The sequence below is a fragment of the Petaurus breviceps genome, unplaced genomic scaffold (genome assembly GCF_028583685.1).
Source record: "Petaurus breviceps papuanus isolate PSGF00001 unplaced genomic scaffold, PetGlider_PUasm1.0 185, whole genome shotgun sequence".
Classification (NCBI taxonomy): domain Eukaryota; kingdom Metazoa; phylum Chordata; class Mammalia; order Diprotodontia; family Petauridae; genus Petaurus; species Petaurus breviceps.
The window spans coordinates 25,362,588-25,381,364 of NW_027185797.1; the positions used below are offsets into that span (position 1 = coordinate 25,362,588).

Genomic DNA, 18,777 nt, shown 5'->3' on the forward strand with positions numbered 1-18,777 from the left:
ATTCCTCCCCACCCTAGCCCCTCTCCAAGGGGTCTGTGAATCCCAAGGTAAAAAGCCCTGTTCTAGTGACATTGGCTTCAGCCACCACAGGAATGCCTTGGAGTCAGGGAAGCAGCTGGGACTAGAAACGAGAATGCTAATGACCAAAACTTCGAAAGCCGTTTCCCTTATCAGCTTAAAATTACAGCTGAAAACAGGGCAGCTCTCACGTCTGAGCAGACACTGAAAAATTCAGCTCTAAAAAGAAATTCTTCTCAATTCTTTGTTGCACAGTCTGGGCTCCACGTCTCCCTAGAGCCCTCCTGAGTCTCCAAGCTGAGGAGATCACGAGGAGAATTTGTTTCCCTCCCCTACAAAAATAAATCTCCCTTCAGTCCAATGTCTATTTTCAGAAGCCCATGCGGATTTTGGATGTTTGGCTGTCCAAACAGACAAGCACCTTTGTCCACACATTTGATATGGAGCCTGTACAGAATAGGGACAGATTCACATGGAACACTTGACCTGAACTACCAGCATCCAGGCTCTGAGAGTCAGAAAGCACTTGTGCTTTCACATAGAATGTAAGGTCCTTGAGGGCAGGCAATATTCTGATTTTTGTCTTGGTATCCTCCCATGCCTGCATGGCATGAAGAAGGCACTAAGTCAATGCTTGTTGAGTAGAGGAAATTCCTTTAAGATGTCAAAAGCTGTCCCTCCAGGGACACATCACCCCTTGCAAATGTCAGAAGAGGAGTGAAAGGAGAGAAGACTGGGTGACATAGATCCTGCCCTAGGGTGGCCGTGAGGATGTTGCCCATGAAAGCCATGGGTCAGCATTGGCATTGTCCTCCTCAGCTGGAGGGGCTGAAGAGGGCAGGGAGTCACAACAGTTTTCCACACATCTCATCTGCAACATTTACAACGTGGGGAGCCCTGACAACTCTGACTCCCTGCCTGTTGTCCCATTCTCCTGGTTTTGCACCGTGGGCTCCGGCGCCAATCAGCTGAGGGGCACCTGGTCCTCTCCTTGGGTCCCCTCCCTGAAGAGGGTTAAGTTGTGCCCCCGGATGTACTCCAGCAGGATCTGTCCTCTCCTCTCGATGGTTTGAAGCAAAGGCTTCAGGCCCTGTTGCCCACCTTGGCTCTCCCAGAACTCTGGGTCCATCCACAGGGACTTCAGCAGCATGTTTTCTAAGCATCCAGAGGCAATTATCCTCACCACTGATTCGGGAAATCTGGAGGAAATGACCCCAGCACCAGGGCAGAAAGGAAGCAGAGTTTCAGTGAGTGTGAGCATCATAAGAACTGGTATTCCTTTTCTTCTTTAAGGTCAACAAAGCATTATTACCCAACTACCCTTGGAAGGGGGTATTGTGATCCTCACCTTACCTGTGGGAAAACTCAAGACTCAGAGCAGTCAATTGACTTACCCAGGGTCAAACAGCTAGTAAGTGTAATGGAGGGTGGAGATTGCCCTCCCATACAGCCCCTGCCTTTACTGGACTGGCAGCCTGGGGATCCATGGGGCCACATGAGGAAGCAGAGAGGTAAGATGTGGAAGACTCATGCAGCAAGAGGTAGAAGAGAGAGCCAGGGAGAGAGAGACCAGGAAAGATGTGAGGACTCCGGAGGCTGCCCCAGATGGGAGGCTTTCCCAATCACGCTGGGCTAAGCCTCAGCTGCTGAAGCTGCACTGCCCACCAGACCTGACCACTCCTCTGTGCATCCACTAAGCAAGTCATTAATAAAGAACCTGGGGGGACGTGGTCAGAGCCCTGGATCTGGAGTCAGGGGTCCTGGGGTAACCTTGGGCAAGCCATTGAACTCCTGCTGTGCATTTGCTGCTTTGCCTGGTTTCAGCTCCATGGAACAAAACACACCCTTATTTTTTCCTGTATCTGTCTGTGGGATGTCTCCCCCAGTTAGACTGTAAGCCTGTGAGGGCAGGGACTGTTTCCGTTTTTATTGATTGTATCCACAGAGCTTAACATGGCACTTTACACATAGTAGGCACTTAATAAATATTTATTGGATCGAACTTAACCTCTATGGGTTGGACTCTGTGTTCTCTGAGGTACTTCCAGATTGACTAGTATCCTCTAATCCCAGGACTCACATCTTCAGGCTACCATCTCTCCCCCACTAAAAGCTTAAACTATGGGGGGGGGGGGGGGGGTGGAGCCAAGATGGCCACATAGAAGCAGGAAAACTCCCTTTGATCCCCCCATAACCACTTCAAATACCTATAAAATATGACTCTAAACAAACTTTAGGGATACAGAACCCACAAAGTGACAAAGAGAAACAAACCTCCCACTGAAGACAGCCCAGCAGGTGGACAGGAAGTGTTCATCAAAGTGTGCTGGGAGCAGAGCCCAGCCCTGAATGAGCCCAAGGTTTTAGCCTCAGGGCAGCCCAACTAGCTGTGGCTAGAGGGACATCAGGGGAGTAGATCACTACCAGCTGTGGTGGTTTCCAGAATTATCAACCCACAGATGCCAAAGACAAAGTAAGAGGTCAGTGTAGACTTTGGAAACAGGGAGTCTGGGAGTGTGGTCTAGCCTCTGCACCTGGAGGGAGAAGCAGCTGAGGCACAGAGGCTGCTACCATGTGGCTGCTTCAGAGCTCCTGGCCTGTGGATTGTAGGGGGACCAAGCAGCCATTCTGAGGGATGATTGCTCTTGCTTTAACCTGCTTGAATCTGGATTGCTGTCTAGGGTGGAAGCCCTGGGATGTGTGACCAGTGAGCCAGAACCAGAGGAGGCTTCAAAGAGGGCATCCAACTAATAGCTCCAGCTGGAAGCAGAGTTCTACTGTGGCAAAAAGCTCAAAAGTCAAGTAATTGAGTGGAAACATGAGCAAGCAAAGGAAGAAAAGCAAGCACAGCAATTCAACTTTGGATTCCTATTTTGGGGACAAAAAGGATCAAAGCATGGAACAGGAGGAAGACAACAAAGTCAGAACTCCTGCACCAAAAGCTTCCAAGAAAAATATGAATTGCTTACAGGCCATAGAGGAGCTTAAGAAGGATTTTGAAATCCAAATAAGAGAAGTGGAAGAAAAATTGGGAAGAGAAATGAGAATGATGCAAGAAATTCATGAAAAGAGAGGCAACAACCTGACTGAAGAAAATAACATCTTAAAAAATAGACTAACTCAAATGGCAAAAGCAGCTCAAAAAGTCAATGAGGGGAAGAATGCCTTAAAAGGCCAAATTTGCCGGATGGAAAAAGAATCTCAAAAGCTCACTGAAGAGAATTATTCCTTCAGAATTAGATTGGAGCAAATAGAAGCTAGTGACTTTATGAGAAATCAAGATACTATTAAACAGATCCAAACAAGTGAAAAAAAAAAAGAAGGCAATGTGAAATATCTCATTGGGAAAACCACTGACCTGGAAAATAGATCCAGGAGAGATCACTTAAAAATTATTGGACTACCTGAAAGCCATCATCAAAAAAAGAACCTAGAAATTATCCTTCAAGAAATTCTCAAGGAAAACTTCCCTGATGTTTTAGAACCAGAGGGCAAAATAGGGGTTGAAAGAGTCCATTAATCACCTCTTGAAAAAGATCCCAACGGGTGGCCAGGTAGCACAGCAAGTAAGAGCACCGGCTCCAGTGTTGAGAAGACCTGGAGATTGAGTCCTGGGCTCAGACACTTAGCACCTATCCAGAAACACCTGGCTGTGTAACCTTGAGCAAGTTACTTAACCCCAATTGCTTAGGGGCGGCCAGGTAGTTCAGCGAGTAAGAGCACCGGCTCCAGTGTCGGGATGACCTGGATCAAATCCGGGCTCAGATACTCAGCACCACACCCAGAAATAACTGGCCATGTAACCTTGAGCAAGTTACTTAACCCCAATTACTTAAAAAAAAAGATCCCAAAAAGAAAACTCCTAGGAATGTTATAGCCAGGTTCTGGAGTTCCCAGATCACAGAGAAAATATTACAAGCAGCCAAGAAGAAACAATTTCAATATTGTGGAAACACAATCAGGATAACACAAGGCCTGGCAGCTTCTACATTGAGGGATTGAAGAGCTTGGAATATAATATTCCGGAGGTCAAAGGAGCTGGGATTAAAACCAAGAATCATCTACCCAGCAAACCAAAACTGAGTATCATGTTTCAGGGGAAAATATGGTCATTCAATGAAATAGAGGACTTTCAAGCATTCTTGATGAAAAAACCAGAGTTGAATAGAAAATCTGACATTAAGATACAAGAAGGAAGAGAAGCAGGAGAAGGTAAACAGGGAAAAGAAATCATAAGGAACTTATCAAAGTTGAACTATTTACATTCCTACATGGACAAACGATAATTGTAATTTATGAAACTTTTCTCAGTATGAGAATAGTTGAAGGGAATATAAATATATACATACATATATATGTCTATATAGGAGGGTATATGGGCATATGAATACATATGTGAGGGTGTGTATATATGTGTACAGGTACAGAAAGACAGAGGGCATAGGATCAATTGAATAGGAATGGATGATACTTAAAAGGTGAAATTAAGAGGTGAGAGAGGAATATAATGAGAGGAGATGGGGAGAGATAGAATGGGGTAAACTATCTCATATAGAAGAGGCAAGGGAAAACTGTTACAATGGAGGGGAAGAACAGGAAGGCAAAAAGGAATGAGTCAACCTTACTCTCATTGAATTTAGCTTAGGGAGGGAATGACATATATACTAAATGGGGCATCTCACCCTACAGGAGAGTAGGGGGGAAGGGGATGAGAGGGGGGATGATGGAAGGGAGGGCATGTTGGGGGGGGAGAGAAGTTGGAAGCACCCACTTTTGAAAAGGGACAGGGTCAAAGTAGAGAATAGAGCAAGTGGGGGTTGGGATAGGAGGGAGGGAAATATAGTTAGTCTTTCACAATATATCCACTATGGAAATGTTTTGTGTAGCTACACATGTATAACCTATACTGAACTGCTTATCTTCCCCAGTAAGGGTGGGTGATGAGGGAGGAAGGGAAAGAATCTGGAATTCAAAGTTTTAAAATCAAATGTTTAAATATATATTATTATTATTTACATGCAACTGGGAATAAAGATATGCAGGCACTGGGGCATAGAGATCCACCGTGCCCTACTGGAAAGTCAGAGAGGGGATGGGGGAGGATATAGGAGAGAGCAGATTGGGGAGGCGATATTCAGTGGGATTGCTGTTTTGGGTTTGTAGGTAGGGGAAAGACGGGGAAAAATTTTGTAACTCAAAATCTTGTGGAAATGAATGATGTAAACTAAAAAACTACACTGCGCTTCTGGGTAAGCTTTAACTCCTTTGTGCTGGGGCTGAAGCCTCTGTGGCCCTTGGCTGCTACCTCCTCACCTGCCTTTGTTCTTGGCCATCAGCTTCATCCCCATCTCCCAGCCTCCAGAGCTTTGGACGCCACCCCAGGGACCCCATCTCTTTGGGGGGGGGAGACTTTTGTATTCTCACACCTCCCTGCAGTCCATTTACCACATGCTGGCCTGCCTTCCCTCCCTCCCTCCTCCGTTCTCATTTCCCACACTCCTCTGTGCTGTCTCCCCTCATTTAGAGTTAGCACCTGGTAACTTGTAAGCATCTTGGAGGTGGAGATTGTCTTGTACTTAGCAGGTAGCACAGGGCCTGGTTTTTATTAAGCACTTAATAAATGCTTTATCTGTTCATCAATCAGCCTCTTTCTACCTGTCTCTTTATCTGAATATTGATCTCTATCCATCTGTCTTTCTTCTTTCTTTATTCTGTCCATCTCTCTATTGCTTTATCTAAATCTCTCTACTTTATCTTGTCTTTATTTCTACCTATTCATCTATCATTATCTAAATAGCTATCTCCATTCCTCTGTCTACCTATCTATATTTGTCTGTCTATCATTCATCTATCTATCTGTCTGTCCATCCATCCATCTGTCTGTCCTCTAATGCTGTTCTCTATCTTACAATCCTATGCTGGTCAGTCCTCAGGCAGCTCACTGAGTGAAGACGAGTGGACTTGCCTCCAGGATTTAGGTGTGCCACAGTGCCTGCTGAATTTAATATTTAATTTATTTAGTTTTCATTTTAAGTCAATGTCCTATGATATCATGCCTCTAGTTCTAACTGATTGGGGTGGAGGGATTCAGAGGGAAAGAAGGGGCTCATAAGCAGTGATTTTGAACACACAGTTAACCCCCAAACAGTTCTGGGAACTTCAGTGTAGCAGTGGGGCATGTAAAGATCAGAGGTGGGATAAAGACCCAGATGTCCCATGACCCCAAGCCCACCATTCTTCCCACTAAACCAGGCTGCATCCCAGGAGATGATGAACAGTTAGAACATCCTGATCAGGGAGAGTTGGACAAACTCTATTCGCTGGGTCCCCAGAGGAAGCCGGCCTCGTCACTCTTTCTGGTGAAAGCTGTAATGGCAATTGTTTGTGGCTTCTGCCTTTTAAAGAGTCTGGTCTTAGGGAGGAGCCAGTTCACTTTGGGAAGCTCTAAGAAGGTTCACATCTAACCTAAATCTCTTGCTCTGCGGCTTCCATTGGTCATTCCTCATTTGGTCAGGGAGAACAGTTCTAACCCCACCCCATCCCCTCCACATACCTTTCAGATACTTAAAGGGCAGCTCTTGTGTTCCCCTTGGGCCTCTCTTCTGCAGGGCAAAGATCCCATGTGTATTCATCTGATCACCTGATACGATCATCTAACAAGACCCTCCACCATCCTGGGCTCCTTCCTCTGGATGTTCTCTGGCTTATCAATGTCCTTTCCAACATGGTACCCACAATGGAATATAGCCCTTCAGATCACATCCTCTCTGAGCCTCAATTTCCTTACCTATAAAATGAAGGAGTGGGCCTATTCCATCTCAGGGGACCCCTCTAAAGCCTGAGGTTCTAGCATCTAGACTAGAGAACATCCAAAGGAGACCTCTTTAGGAGTATCTAATGCGCATCTGCCTGCATCACTCCAGGCAAGAACTTTTCTGGGTCACTTCTTAAAGGGCTAGAAGTTACTTATGGCCTTTTCCAGTTCTAAATCCCATGATCTAAGGAATTACAAACCTCTTTTTCAGTGAACCATCAATAGGCAGCAGGAGGCTTTAAGGAGGGTCCATACTCTGAGGCATGTGGCCAAGGAAAGAGAAAATCAGGAACCATGTAATTTTGTTGAAATGCCATAGAACGCCCCTGCGTACGCATCTGGGCTGTCTCTAATGTTCTGTCCAGCTCTGTGGCCATGGGGGACATGGAACCCAGTCAGATGGTGCTACCGGCCTTTCAGATAAGTCCTTAGAATGACAGGATGTCAGAGCTGAAATGGACCTCAATGACCACCAAGCCCAACCCACACCCAACAGGAATCCCTGTCATGATGTATCCAACAAAGGGTCATCTAGCCTTTGCTTGTAAGCTCCTGGCTGACATTCTTTCTTTTCATTTTTTTAAGGGGGGGAGGCAAGGCAATTGGGGTTAAGGGACTTGCCCAAGGTCACACAGCTAGTTAAGTGTCAAGTGTCTGAGTCCGGATTTGAACGCAGGTCCTCCTGACTCCAGGACTGGTGCTGTATCCACTGTGCCGCCCAGCTGCCCCTGGGACTGCCTCTTTTTGTTTGCATTTGTAGCCCCTGGGGCTTAGTACTGCCTGGTAAATAGTAAGTGCTTAATAAATGCCTTCCTTCCTGTGCTTGAAGATCCCTAGGGAAGGACGGTTCGCCACCTCCCAAGGCATCCCAAACAGCTTCAACACAGTATTCATAGTTAGTAAGTTTTTCCTGACATCAGACAGAAGTTGGCCACTGTGTAACTTCTCCCCATTTCCCTTGTTATGTCCTTGAGGACAAACAGAACCAATCTAATGCTTCTTCTGCACTTCCTCTACCCCGGTCCAATTGCAGAGGGCCAGCAAGGTCCCCAAACATACCCGTCTATGCCCTCGAGAAGCCTGAAGTTCAGTTTGGTTTCTGGGTGCAAAGGTTTCCCAGCGTTATCGATGTATACCAGGCGAGTCGGGTCACTCTCCCGGACCTTGTGGAGAAGAGGAAGAAGAATGAGGATGGTGATGGTGACAGTGGGGAATGGCAGCAGCCATGGCAGCCCGCGTGCAGAGAACACCATGGAGTTCACAAAGCACTTTACAGACCTGATCTCACTCTTACCAGTGCCTCGCCTGACATGAATCATCAGCCGGTCCTCCCTCCTCCTTCTCCTCCTCCTCTTCCTCCTCCTCTTCCTTTTCCCCCTCCCCTTCCCCTTCCTCCTCCCCTCCTTCCCGCCCCTCCTCCTCCCCCTTCCCCTCTCCCTCCTCCTCCTCCTCACCTCACTCAGTCCCCACAGCAGCTCTGCGAGGGAAGTGCTGCTCTTATCACCATTTTGCAGATGAGGAGACTGAGTCTAGGGGAACTTAAATGACTAGACCTGGGTCACATGACTAGTAAGTTTCTGCTGTGGGATCTAACTCCAAATACAGCGTTCTATCTACAGCCTCAGTACACAACCCTGCATGGCAGGGCCTGCAGCTGCCATTGTCCCCATTTCACAGAAGAGGACACTGAGGCTCAGAGAGCTTGCGTGTTCTGTCACGCAGCATCACATGTGGGACTTGACCCTCCATCTTCCTGACCTGGAGCCTAGCTAGCACTGAGGAACCTTGGAGGACCCCACAGAATGCAATTTTCTTAATGTGGGTTATTTGTTTTCAGGTAGGAGAACTGTGGTATTACAGGGCTAGCCATGTGCCCCTTGAGATTTTCCTCCAAAGGAAATTAGAAATAGCATTTTGTTCTAGGAGCAGAGAGGAGGGTCTGGGAGGTTCCTGTAGTCAGCGATGGTGGCATAAGGAAGAGAACAACATAGTAGATATTTTGTGCATGGCCTGGAATAATTGTCTACTGACTGTCCAACTTGAAAATTCTGTGATTCAGGCACCAGGGAGCCTCCTGTGTCCTCTCCTGCTCCAACATCCTCTGATCCTTTAGTCTGTCTCCTAAGAGAGAGAAGGAAGGGGCCAGGCTGAGCCGGTGGGAGAGGCTTACCAAGATGTGGACCAGCAGCAGCTCGCCTGGATTTCGGCATTTCTCTCGGAGTCTTTCTTCTAGGCATGGGTCGGAGGACTCAGGGTGAAAGCCACAACAATAGCGATCCAGGCGGTCATGGACCTACGGGAGACAGCAGCGCCCTTTGAAACCCCACCCCCACAGAGTCTGGAGAACAGCTACCCTATTTTTTTATATTGCACAGTGGGAATTCCCACCTACACATTCCACTCATCCCAGGTCTTCCCTACCCCACTGAGGGGACCTTTACGAATCAGATTTAGAGATTGCTTCTTGCAGTGGCCGCCAAGGTTCATTGGAAGATACTCTTCACACAACCAAGCTGGACCTTGGACTGGTCAAAGGAGACAGAAATCTGAGCAGAGATGGATCTGCAAAGCCCCTGCAAAGAGACCCAGACCTCTGCACACACTAGTAACGTGACTCATGTGAACCATATAGTGCCTGAACAAAGGTGGGACCCACCAGGAAGAGGACTGCTTAATGCCACCTAGAATGAGAACAGTTTTCCTGACTGGCTAGGGGTTTGACTACAAGCCCATACTGTGTTTTCTGTGACATTAAATAAAACCTGTCCTAATATTCCTTGTCCTGTTAGCCTTGCAGGGGACCTGAGTGAAAGGAAGCAGACAAGGGAGAGAAAAGCAGAAAAGATGATGGTAATAGAGAAAATGGAAAGATGGGTTGCTAGATAAGACTGTATAAGACCACAGAGAGAATAATCTTCAAGAGGCAAATTTGGGTCCTTCAGAATATGGAGAAGTCCCTTCTGACTCCCCTAACACAGCTAATAACATTTGCTGTCACTTTTCACAGATGGTAATGGATTCCATCAGAGACAGAACTAGGGTAGGCAAGCTAGAGGACTCAATTCAGCAAGCATTTATTAACCACCAACTGTATACCAGGCACTGTGCTAAGCATTGAAGAACCAAAGACAATATAGCAAAACAGTCCCTGACCCAAGGATAGCCCAGGGTGCCCCATGGGAGACAGGTGTAAGGGTTATGGGATTTAAAGATCTTCCATGCCCCGTTGGACTTGCTGACGTAGCAGGAAGGGGCGGAGCAAGAGGAAGCGGAAGCCAAACTAACGTTCCTGCGGTGGCTGGCAGTGGTGGCGATGGCGGCAGCAGCAGCAGCAGAGGCAGCGGCAGCGCGAAGCCCTTTTTGAGTTAGCCAGAATTTCTGCTAAGGACTCCTGCTGAGTATTGCCAGGGGCCGGAGCTGCTGGGAGCGCGCTTCCCGGATGCTGGGTCGTTGCTGTGAGTGAGGAGAGGAGGACCTTTGCCTGAGGTAGCCTGTTCTGTTTTAAAGGCTTGAAAATGTGGGTGATTTCTACTTTATCTACCTGTGCCAATGTCATAACTACTCTGATGGCTTTCACTTTCTGGTTTTGGGACTCAGTCTTTTGGTATCTTAATAAATTTTCTAGTTTATTTCCCCATATGGCAAGCATGATGTTATTTTGTGATGGATAATTATATCAGCATATCTGTAATCTCCATAGGCATTGTGAATATGGCATTGCTGATACAACAGGTTGAGCCCAGGAACAGCAGCAAAGGACACCTGGAAATATTGCTTTTCAAAAATGCACCCATTTTAATGCCATAAAGTCCCCTCTCCACAGACTGTGGCTTTTCATTTTCTGGTCGTCTGTGGTCAAGCATGAGCCCACCATGCACAATAACACAAGAGGCACATGACAGCCAAACCTCATCAAGGGGGCACAGAGGAGGGGCACCATGACAGAGTGGAGAAATCTGTGACGCCTCCTGCCTGTGTGACTGTGGGGAAATGGCCTCCCCTCTCTGGACTTCATCTATCAAATGGGGGGCAGCGGGTTGGAAGAGGGGCCTCCAACTTCCCCTCCAACTCTGGTAGCAGATTCTATCAGGACCATCCCCACTCTCACTGCTTTACCCTGATGACACACTTGCTAGACCAGGGCTGAAGAGGTCAAGTTGAAGTGGTCACTTCTGCCACTGGATGTCCATTCCACAGTGTAGGAACCTCACAGGCCTAGGAGTCCCCATCTTGGGGGAAGCTGCTCCTCTCCACACCAGGGACATCCCACATCATACCTGTATCGAACCCACAGGGCAAGAAGCCCTTACACCCAGGCGTGGCTACATGACTGTGCTAAGATCCAACACGAAATGCCTTCCATGCTGGTTAGAAAAGCCTGGCTCTTCTCCAGGTGACTAGAGGCTTATTTCAGAGCCAGACCTCAAAGGGAGAAAGCCAGAGGGAGGCCATGTTGTCCTACCAAGGAATTCCATTGCTACAGAGCCTGGTGGCCAGTCAGTCCCTCATGGCCTTCCCTGAGAGCCTGTGTATTTCTTCTCCAGTCATCATCCTGGCTTCCTAGACTGCAAGTAAAGCTAGGGAGTGATGTTCCTTTACAGGTCTCTGACAGTCTGTGTGCAGCTGGGTGAGGGCAGTGGGATAAGGAGGCTGGACTGGCGCTGGTCAGATTACAAAGCGGGGCTGCTGAGTGCTCACTGCTGCCTGGCAGTAAAGTGAGTTATCAGGCAGGCCAGGTGCCTTCACTGCTTCTTCTGCCATCGGCATGGGAGAAAGCTTTTCTCTATGCAGAGCTGACTGACCTGTAGGAGAATGAAACCTCCCTGTTCGTCTCATTAGCATCTAAAACCAAGTGAGTGCACCAGCCCGAGCTCCAAACATGAGACCATCTTTAAGAGGTTTGTGGATTATTGTGTCCGAGCAGCAATAGAGGCTTGTGGACTGAGAGCTGAGCATGGAGGCTGGAAGAGCTGAGTTCCAGTCCTGACTCAGATCCTTGCTAGCTGGTGACCCTTGGGGAGTCCTTTCACTTCTCAGCCTCAAAATGGTGATGATAACTTCCTTGTGTACCCTCCCAGGCTTGTTGCGGAGAGGGCACCATTCTCAGCTTCATATTATTATTATTATTATTTTATTACATCACAATACAATATTGATGATGATTTCTCCAAAGAGGCTGACCTAACATTCACAGGCAAAATTAAACAGGTGGGAAGCATCTATTGTCTAGAGCATAATGTGCGGGGGCAAATCGCTTCCAGCCCATGCAAAATGAGGGTGGGGGAGCTGGGCCATGTGGCCTCTAGATTCCCTTCTGGCCCTGGATTTATAACCCCACAGTCTGAAGTCTGGTCCTCCTCCAAACACTTGTACACATGTACAACACATGTAGCTGTCATGTCGCCCTTAAATCTCCTCAACAAAAATTAAAATCTCTCTTGCCTGAACACCCCTCACACCTTTGACCAGTCTTCCTAAGGACGGCGTCCAGGTTCTTCACCAGCTTGGCCACACTCCTCTGGGAACTCACACTGACCATAACATTCCAGTGGTCTGGAATCGAGGCACCGCCACCTTCTTCACCCTCAACACCAAGTGTCTCCATGGGCCCAAGACAACTGGTATAATGGAACCATGATCGAGCCTGAACTCAAAACCTTTCCAGCCTAATAGGATCTAACTCTCGAGTCCAGCATCGCCACTATACCACAATGAGCCTGGAGACATTGACTTGGGTGGAATGGGGAAAAGCCCGGAAAATACACCCTGCTTGGAGCGCTCAGAGACAGTAGGACTCAGTAGGTCAGAAGTATCCATACCCTGCCTCTCCTCCTTGCCTCTTAATTCCATTTTCTAAGACTTTCTGTAAGTGGGAGAGTAAGGAGTGTATTTCCTATGGACAAGTACTTGTATTCTCTGTGCCTGGTGGCATGGGGAGAAAATAAGCAAGGTTTGGACAGCTGGGAAGAGGGCAGGAGGGAGAAGCTATTCGAACTTGGCTGGAGTTTATGCAAATACCAGAGGATGAAAAGTTGTGTTAAAGACTCATAACTTGGAAAATTCTCTGCAAGCCCTAGAGAGGGGAGCATTTGCAAGCCTTCTCTGTTAAAGTGGGACTTTGCCAAGTCGTCCCAGGGAAGCAGGTGGCATTCATCAACAATGTGCAAAGAGTTAAGACACAGAAGGCGCCTCCCAAGGACGCGGTGATCTGCAGGCCAGCCAAGGCTCCACTGCCCCTGGCTGCAGCTGAAAGCCTCCCCCTCCTGGCAGCCACCTGTGGGCCCCTGTCTTCCCTGTCTCACTTTGGTGGGAGCATTCGATGTTTGGTCCAGGACAAACACCCACTCATCCTTCATCATACAGGATTTCTTTATTTCCCTGATATATAGCAGCCCTTTCTTCCATTCCTCTCATAGGAGATTTCCTCTCTTCCTCTCTCCTTTCTATCCTTTCCTTCCTTCCTTCATTTCTTCCCTTCCTTCTCCATTTCTTCCTTCCTTCCTTCTTTCTCTTCTTCCTTCCCTTCTTCCTTTCCTCCTTCTTTCCCTCCCTTCTTTCCTCCTTTCTTTTTCTCTTCCTTTTTTTCTCTTTCTTTTATTCTTGCTATCTGTCTCTATGACTTTCTGTCTCTGAGTCTCTTCGTTCTCTCTCCTCTTTCTCTTCTCTCCCTCCTTCTTTCTCCTCTTCCTCTCTCTCCCTCCCCCTCCTTTCTTTTCTTTCTTCCTTTCTTTCTCTTATTATTGCCATTTCTGTGACTTTCTCACATTGCTTTCCCTCTCTCCCTCCCTCCCCCTTCCTTTCTCACCAACATTTGCTGATATTTCTCTTCTCTCTACTATTATTTGCACATATAGGCCACAGGCCACTTATTTATAGAGGGGAAAAAGGGATTTTTGTCCCACAAGTGGCATGTGACACCTCACTTTTCGAAAGCCAGGTTTACTTTGGAAGTCTGAGCATCCAGAAGAAGCAGCCACCCAATGGCTTATTCTGATCTGCCTTCTGGTTCTTTCTTTGCCCTGCCCTCCTCCACCTTTCCCTGTGAAAGGTACACTGAAGCTACCAAAAAAGGGCCCAGTCCAACTATTTTCCCAATGATTTATTTTCCAGTTTAATATCCACTCCTTCCAGGTTTGCTTGAGTTTCCACTTTTTGTATGATGAATTCCTGAGAGAAGAAGCAGAGCTCTGTGCACATGGGAAGTGGCCTGAGTCAGCCACCTACCTATCCAAGCCTCAGTTTCCTGAACTGTATAATATAGGAGATTGGACCTTTCAAGTTCTAAATCCTATGGCTTATGAGAGTTAGGAAAAGATCTGGGACAACAAAGAGAGAAGAGCCACCAGCACAGGACACTCTTCCTCCTTTCTCCTTCTGCTCTCCTCCAACCTTGAGCTATTTGGACTCCATCTCAGACTGCCAGGCAGGAAGAACAACATGGTACGGCACTGAGTCATGAAGAACAGTCCTGCCAGTAAGACAGAGGACTCCTAGTCCTTGCCATCTGCCCTCCAGCCTCTCCACACTGCCATCCGCCCTGCTGATGCACCTGCAGGACCCCTGGGCCTTGCCATCTGTCCTGCCTCTGCTGTCTGTCTGTGTCTGTGTGTCTGTGTCTGTCTGTGTCTGTGTGTCTGTCTGTGTCTGTGTTGGTGTCTATGTCTATGTCTGATGTCTGTGTCTGCGTCTGTCTGTGTCTGTTGGTGTCTGTATCTGATGTCTGTGTCTATGTCTGATGTCTGTGTCTGTCTGTGTTGGCGTCTGTCTGTGTCTGTGTCTTTGTCTGATGTCTGTGTCTGTGTCTGCGTCTGCGTCTGTCTGTGTCTGTGTTTGTGTCCATGATCATGTCTAGGATTTTATGCAGTATCTCCCAAAGTAATTCATGCTTTTATTAAGAACAGGGTCTGCCTCACTTTTCCTATTGCATCCTCAATGCTTGGAACACAGTAAGAGCTTCATAAATATTTTTTTTCATTCATTCACCATGAATAAGTCACTTCATGCTTCTAAATCTTAATTTCCTCCTCTGTAAAATAAAGAAATAAATGAACACATCTACCTATATGTGTGTATACATATACATATACATGAGGAAAGCATACCCCAGCAGCCTGGCAAACATCCACTGGACCCCGTAGAACACCATATAGCTATCATTCATGCAGCACTTTGAGGCCTACAAAGTGCTTACAGATATTTTCTCATTTAATCCTCACAACACTGGGAGGTGGGTGCTATTATGACCCTCATTTTACAGATGGGGAAACTGAGGCTAGAGGGAGATTAGGTGATTTGACTGAGGTCACCAGTGTTGTAAGTGTCAGAGGCATTCAGCCCTGGCGTTCACCACTGCTAAACATCAAGCTATCCTTACTATCTGCCTGACCTTAGGAAAGTCATGCCTCTTTTTCTGAACCTTAGTTTTCTATCCATAAAATGTTGGATGAAATGACCTCTATGGTCTTTCCCTGGCTGCCCCATGCCTGGACTGCTCTCCCTCTTCATCTCTGCCCCCAACTTCCTTCAAGTCCCACCTAAATCCCCCTGTCTACAAGAAGCCTCTCCCAACCCTCAATGCCAGCGCCCTCCCCTGGCCATTATTTCCAAAATCTGTCTCTCTGTCTCTGTCTGCCTCTGTCTGTCTCCTCTCCTTTCCCTCCCTCCCCCCTTCCTCCCACCCCTCTCTCTCTCTCTCTCTCTCTCTCTCTCTCTCTCCCCTCCTCCTCCTCCTTCTCTCTTCCTTCTCTTTCCACATAGGGTATCACACCCTTATCTGCTGATGTTCTGCCCAAAGAGAATGTAAATTTTCATCTCTGAAACTTTTTGGTTGTTTTAGTTTTTTCTCTTAACCAGCCTTAACCCCAAATCACTCTGGTTGCAGATCAAGCCCTACTTGGTCACGTTTTGGGCCCTGATTGTCTCAGCATTAATGCAAATAACAATTATTTCTTTTTTGGTCAGAAACCCTGAGGCCTTACCCTCCCAGATCTATTTTTTTTTAAGAGATCATTCTTTGCCTCATTTTTATTAAGCCTTATTCACGGAATGGGCACTGACTCAGTCAAACTGAGCCTTGTTAAACTTAGCTTGAAAAGGCCAGGGTCCCCCAATGCATCCTGGGTCATCTCCAGTTGTCCTGATCTGTCTCTGGCCACTGGACCCAGATGACTCCGGAGGATACAGTGAGGCTGGTGACTTTGCATAGCCCGGCCTCATATTAAATCCACCTCACTTGCACATCATGGCAGCACCTCCCTGATGTCATGGTCTCCTTCAAGAACAAAGGACAAACAGCAGCAGCATCCCACAGATACCTTGCTGGCTCACAGCTGTTGGCATGCTATTTCCCCCATTAGCCTGGGAGCCCCTACAGAGCAGGGACTGGGGTGGTTTGTTTGCTTGTTTTGTCTTTGCCTTTCTCTGTGTCTCCAGAGCTTCAAATAGTGACTGACACATAGTTGGCATTTTATAAATGCTTGTTGACTGATTGATCCCCAAATTCTAAATCTACGATCTCAGTTCCGTTCAGTTCCACAAGTATTTGCTAAGTGCTTTCCCCATGCTTGGTGCTGGGGATGCAAAGACAAGATGAACCAGAAACAGTTTCTGTTTCTGCCCATAGAGGGACTCACGTTCTCTTGGGATTGGTCCAATCAGTGAAATAGGAAAGTTTGTTGCTGTTGTTCACTTGTGTCTGACTCTTTCTGACCCAATTTGGGACTTTCTTGGCAAAGATCCTAGAGTGGTTTGCCATTCCCTTCTCCAGCTCATTTGACAGATGGGGAAACTGAGGCAAACTGGAAGGGGGTAAGGGGAGAAAATCATTAGCTTCAGGGAATTGGGAGAGACCTGACCTAGGGTTCCCATCCACTGGCGGAATGCTTTCCTCTCTTGGAGCCTTTCACTGCTGGAGCTGTGCTCAGTTTTGCTTAATGCAAACTTTCCTCCATCTCAGACTCAGAGACTCACAGCCCCTGCTGGGCAGACAGATGCCCAAAGCATCAAGTTTTCCTCCCACCCCATCTCTTCCATCCTGACTCAGCCCTAGCAGGGAGCCCCCTGTGATCTTCCACTCTTCCAAAGTTATTTTTGGCTGTGAAGAGAGAGAGAGAGAGTCTTGGGGCAGCAGGGAGTATTGGGAGAGAGCCAAAGACTCTCCATCTCGCCCTTTCTTTCCCAGTGAAAGAAGGAAGTAACCCACACTAGCAGCTGCCTGACCCTGGATAGCTGTTGCTCTCCCTGGAAGAATCCTGAACCAGCTATTGGCGTTGGGAGCGGGCTAGACCAAGGAAGAAAAAGCTACCTTGACCTGGAGTCAGTGTGGACCAATTCACCCTTCTAAGTCTCTGCTCTAGAAACTAATGAAGGGGAACTTTGCCTAGCCCAGCCCAAGGACCTTGTTTGAAAAAGAAAGAGAAGACAGTACAGAGTAGAGAAAAGATCAATTGATCAACATTTATTAAGCACCTACTATATGTCAGGTACTGCGCTAAACACTGTGCTTAACAGAGGTTCTGAGTTCATTCTGGCCCATGTGACGTCGGGCAAGTCCCTTAACCACTGTTAGCCTCAGTTTTCCCAATCTTTAAAATATAAATGAAAATAGTGCCTACTTCACCAAGCTGCTAAGGGACAAATCAGATAATACACTGGACCTGGAGTCCAGGGGACTCATCTTCCTGAGTTCAAATCCCACCTCAGACACTTCCTAGCTGCGTGACCCTGGGCAAGTCACCAAACCCTGTTTGCCTTGGTTTCCTCATCTGTAAAATGAGCTGGAGAGGGAAATGGCAACCACTCCAGTGTCTTTGCCAAGAAAACCCCAAATGGGGTCACAGAGAGTCTAACACGACTGAAAAAATCAACAATAGACAACAATTCCAAACCAAATACAGTCCAAATGTTAAATGTTTAAATTTAGAGTTGGAAGAATCACTGAGCCCAGGGTTGGGGAACCTGTAGCCTCTAGGCCACATGTGACCCTTTAGGACCTAGAGGCTGCAGGTTCCCCAACCTTCCTTGCCTTTGTCTAACCCCCTCATTTTTAGATATAAGGGAGCTGAGCACAGAAAGGCTGATTTGCCCACAGGTAGCAAAGCTGGTATTCACCTGCAGGTACGGTGACTCCATGACTCCTTAACTATGGAAGTAAAAGTGTGTGTGTGTGTGTGTGTGTGTGTGTGAATGTGTGGATGTGTGTATGTGTGCGTGTGTGTGTGTATGTGTGGGTGTGTGCATGTGTGTGTGTATGTGTGTGTGTGTGTGGATGTGTGCACGCATGAGCAAAGCTGTGCCCCACCTTGGAGAGCTGGGGAGAGAGATTAAGAAGAGCTGAGACTTTTTTTCCTCTTTACTCTTGGTTATTAGGACAATTACACATTTATATGGCTGAACTTTTATGTATACAAACTGCTTTTCCAAGGATGGATGGTGGAAAGGGACAGGAAATCTCCCAGGAGACAAGAGGAAAACTATGGGCTGCAGCTCCCACTCAGTGCAAACAGCTAAATCCTTCTGACTCTGGGGTGTGTGTCGGGCCCCTTCCTCTGCAGCAGCAGCAGCCAAAGGAGAGATGAGCCTCTCACCCCAAAGTGTAAAGTTTTCCTTCTTTTGATTGGTCAGCCCCACAGAGCCCTGAAGGACTATGGGACTGGGCTCAAAGGCTTCCTTTTGAAATTTCATGTCCCCCTCCCCCCCCTTTTTTTGGCTGTGGTTATTTCCTCAAAGTATTCCCAGACTCTGGGCCCACCAGCTTCTCCTGCTGCTGCTAATAAAAATTAATAGTAATCCTCTGTCCCAGGCTATAATGAGAACATACATTTTAATAGAGCATCTTTCTGTTTTATATGCTGGTTAGTTTTTTCCAATTCCTGTCTCCGATATTCCTGGGTGGGTAAACATGGCCATAGCTGCCTTGTAAAGCACCTCCTTTTCTTGACAGGCTC

At 47.3% G+C, this 18,777-nt stretch overlaps 1 protein-coding gene across 2 annotated transcripts in view; it reads right to left on the reverse strand.

Annotated features, from left to right (window-relative positions):
- GASK1A (golgi associated kinase 1A) overlaps positions 1 to 18,777 on the reverse strand; it is a 73,549-nt gene that overhangs the window by 2,273 nt on the left and 52,499 nt on the right. For both annotated transcript variants that reach the window (XM_069088609.1, XM_069088608.1), the window contains exons 3-5: positions 9,003 to 9,125; positions 7,892 to 7,995; positions 1 to 1,217 (exon numbers count right to left, since the gene is read on the reverse strand). The exon at positions 1 to 1,217 is cut by the window's left edge. In XM_069088609.1, the coding sequence (XP_068944710.1) occupies positions 983 to 1,217; positions 7,892 to 7,995; positions 9,003 to 9,125 (462 nt within the window). In that variant the 3' untranslated portion in view covers positions 1 to 982. The remainder of the gene's footprint in view (positions 1,218 to 7,891; positions 7,996 to 9,002; positions 9,126 to 18,777) is intronic.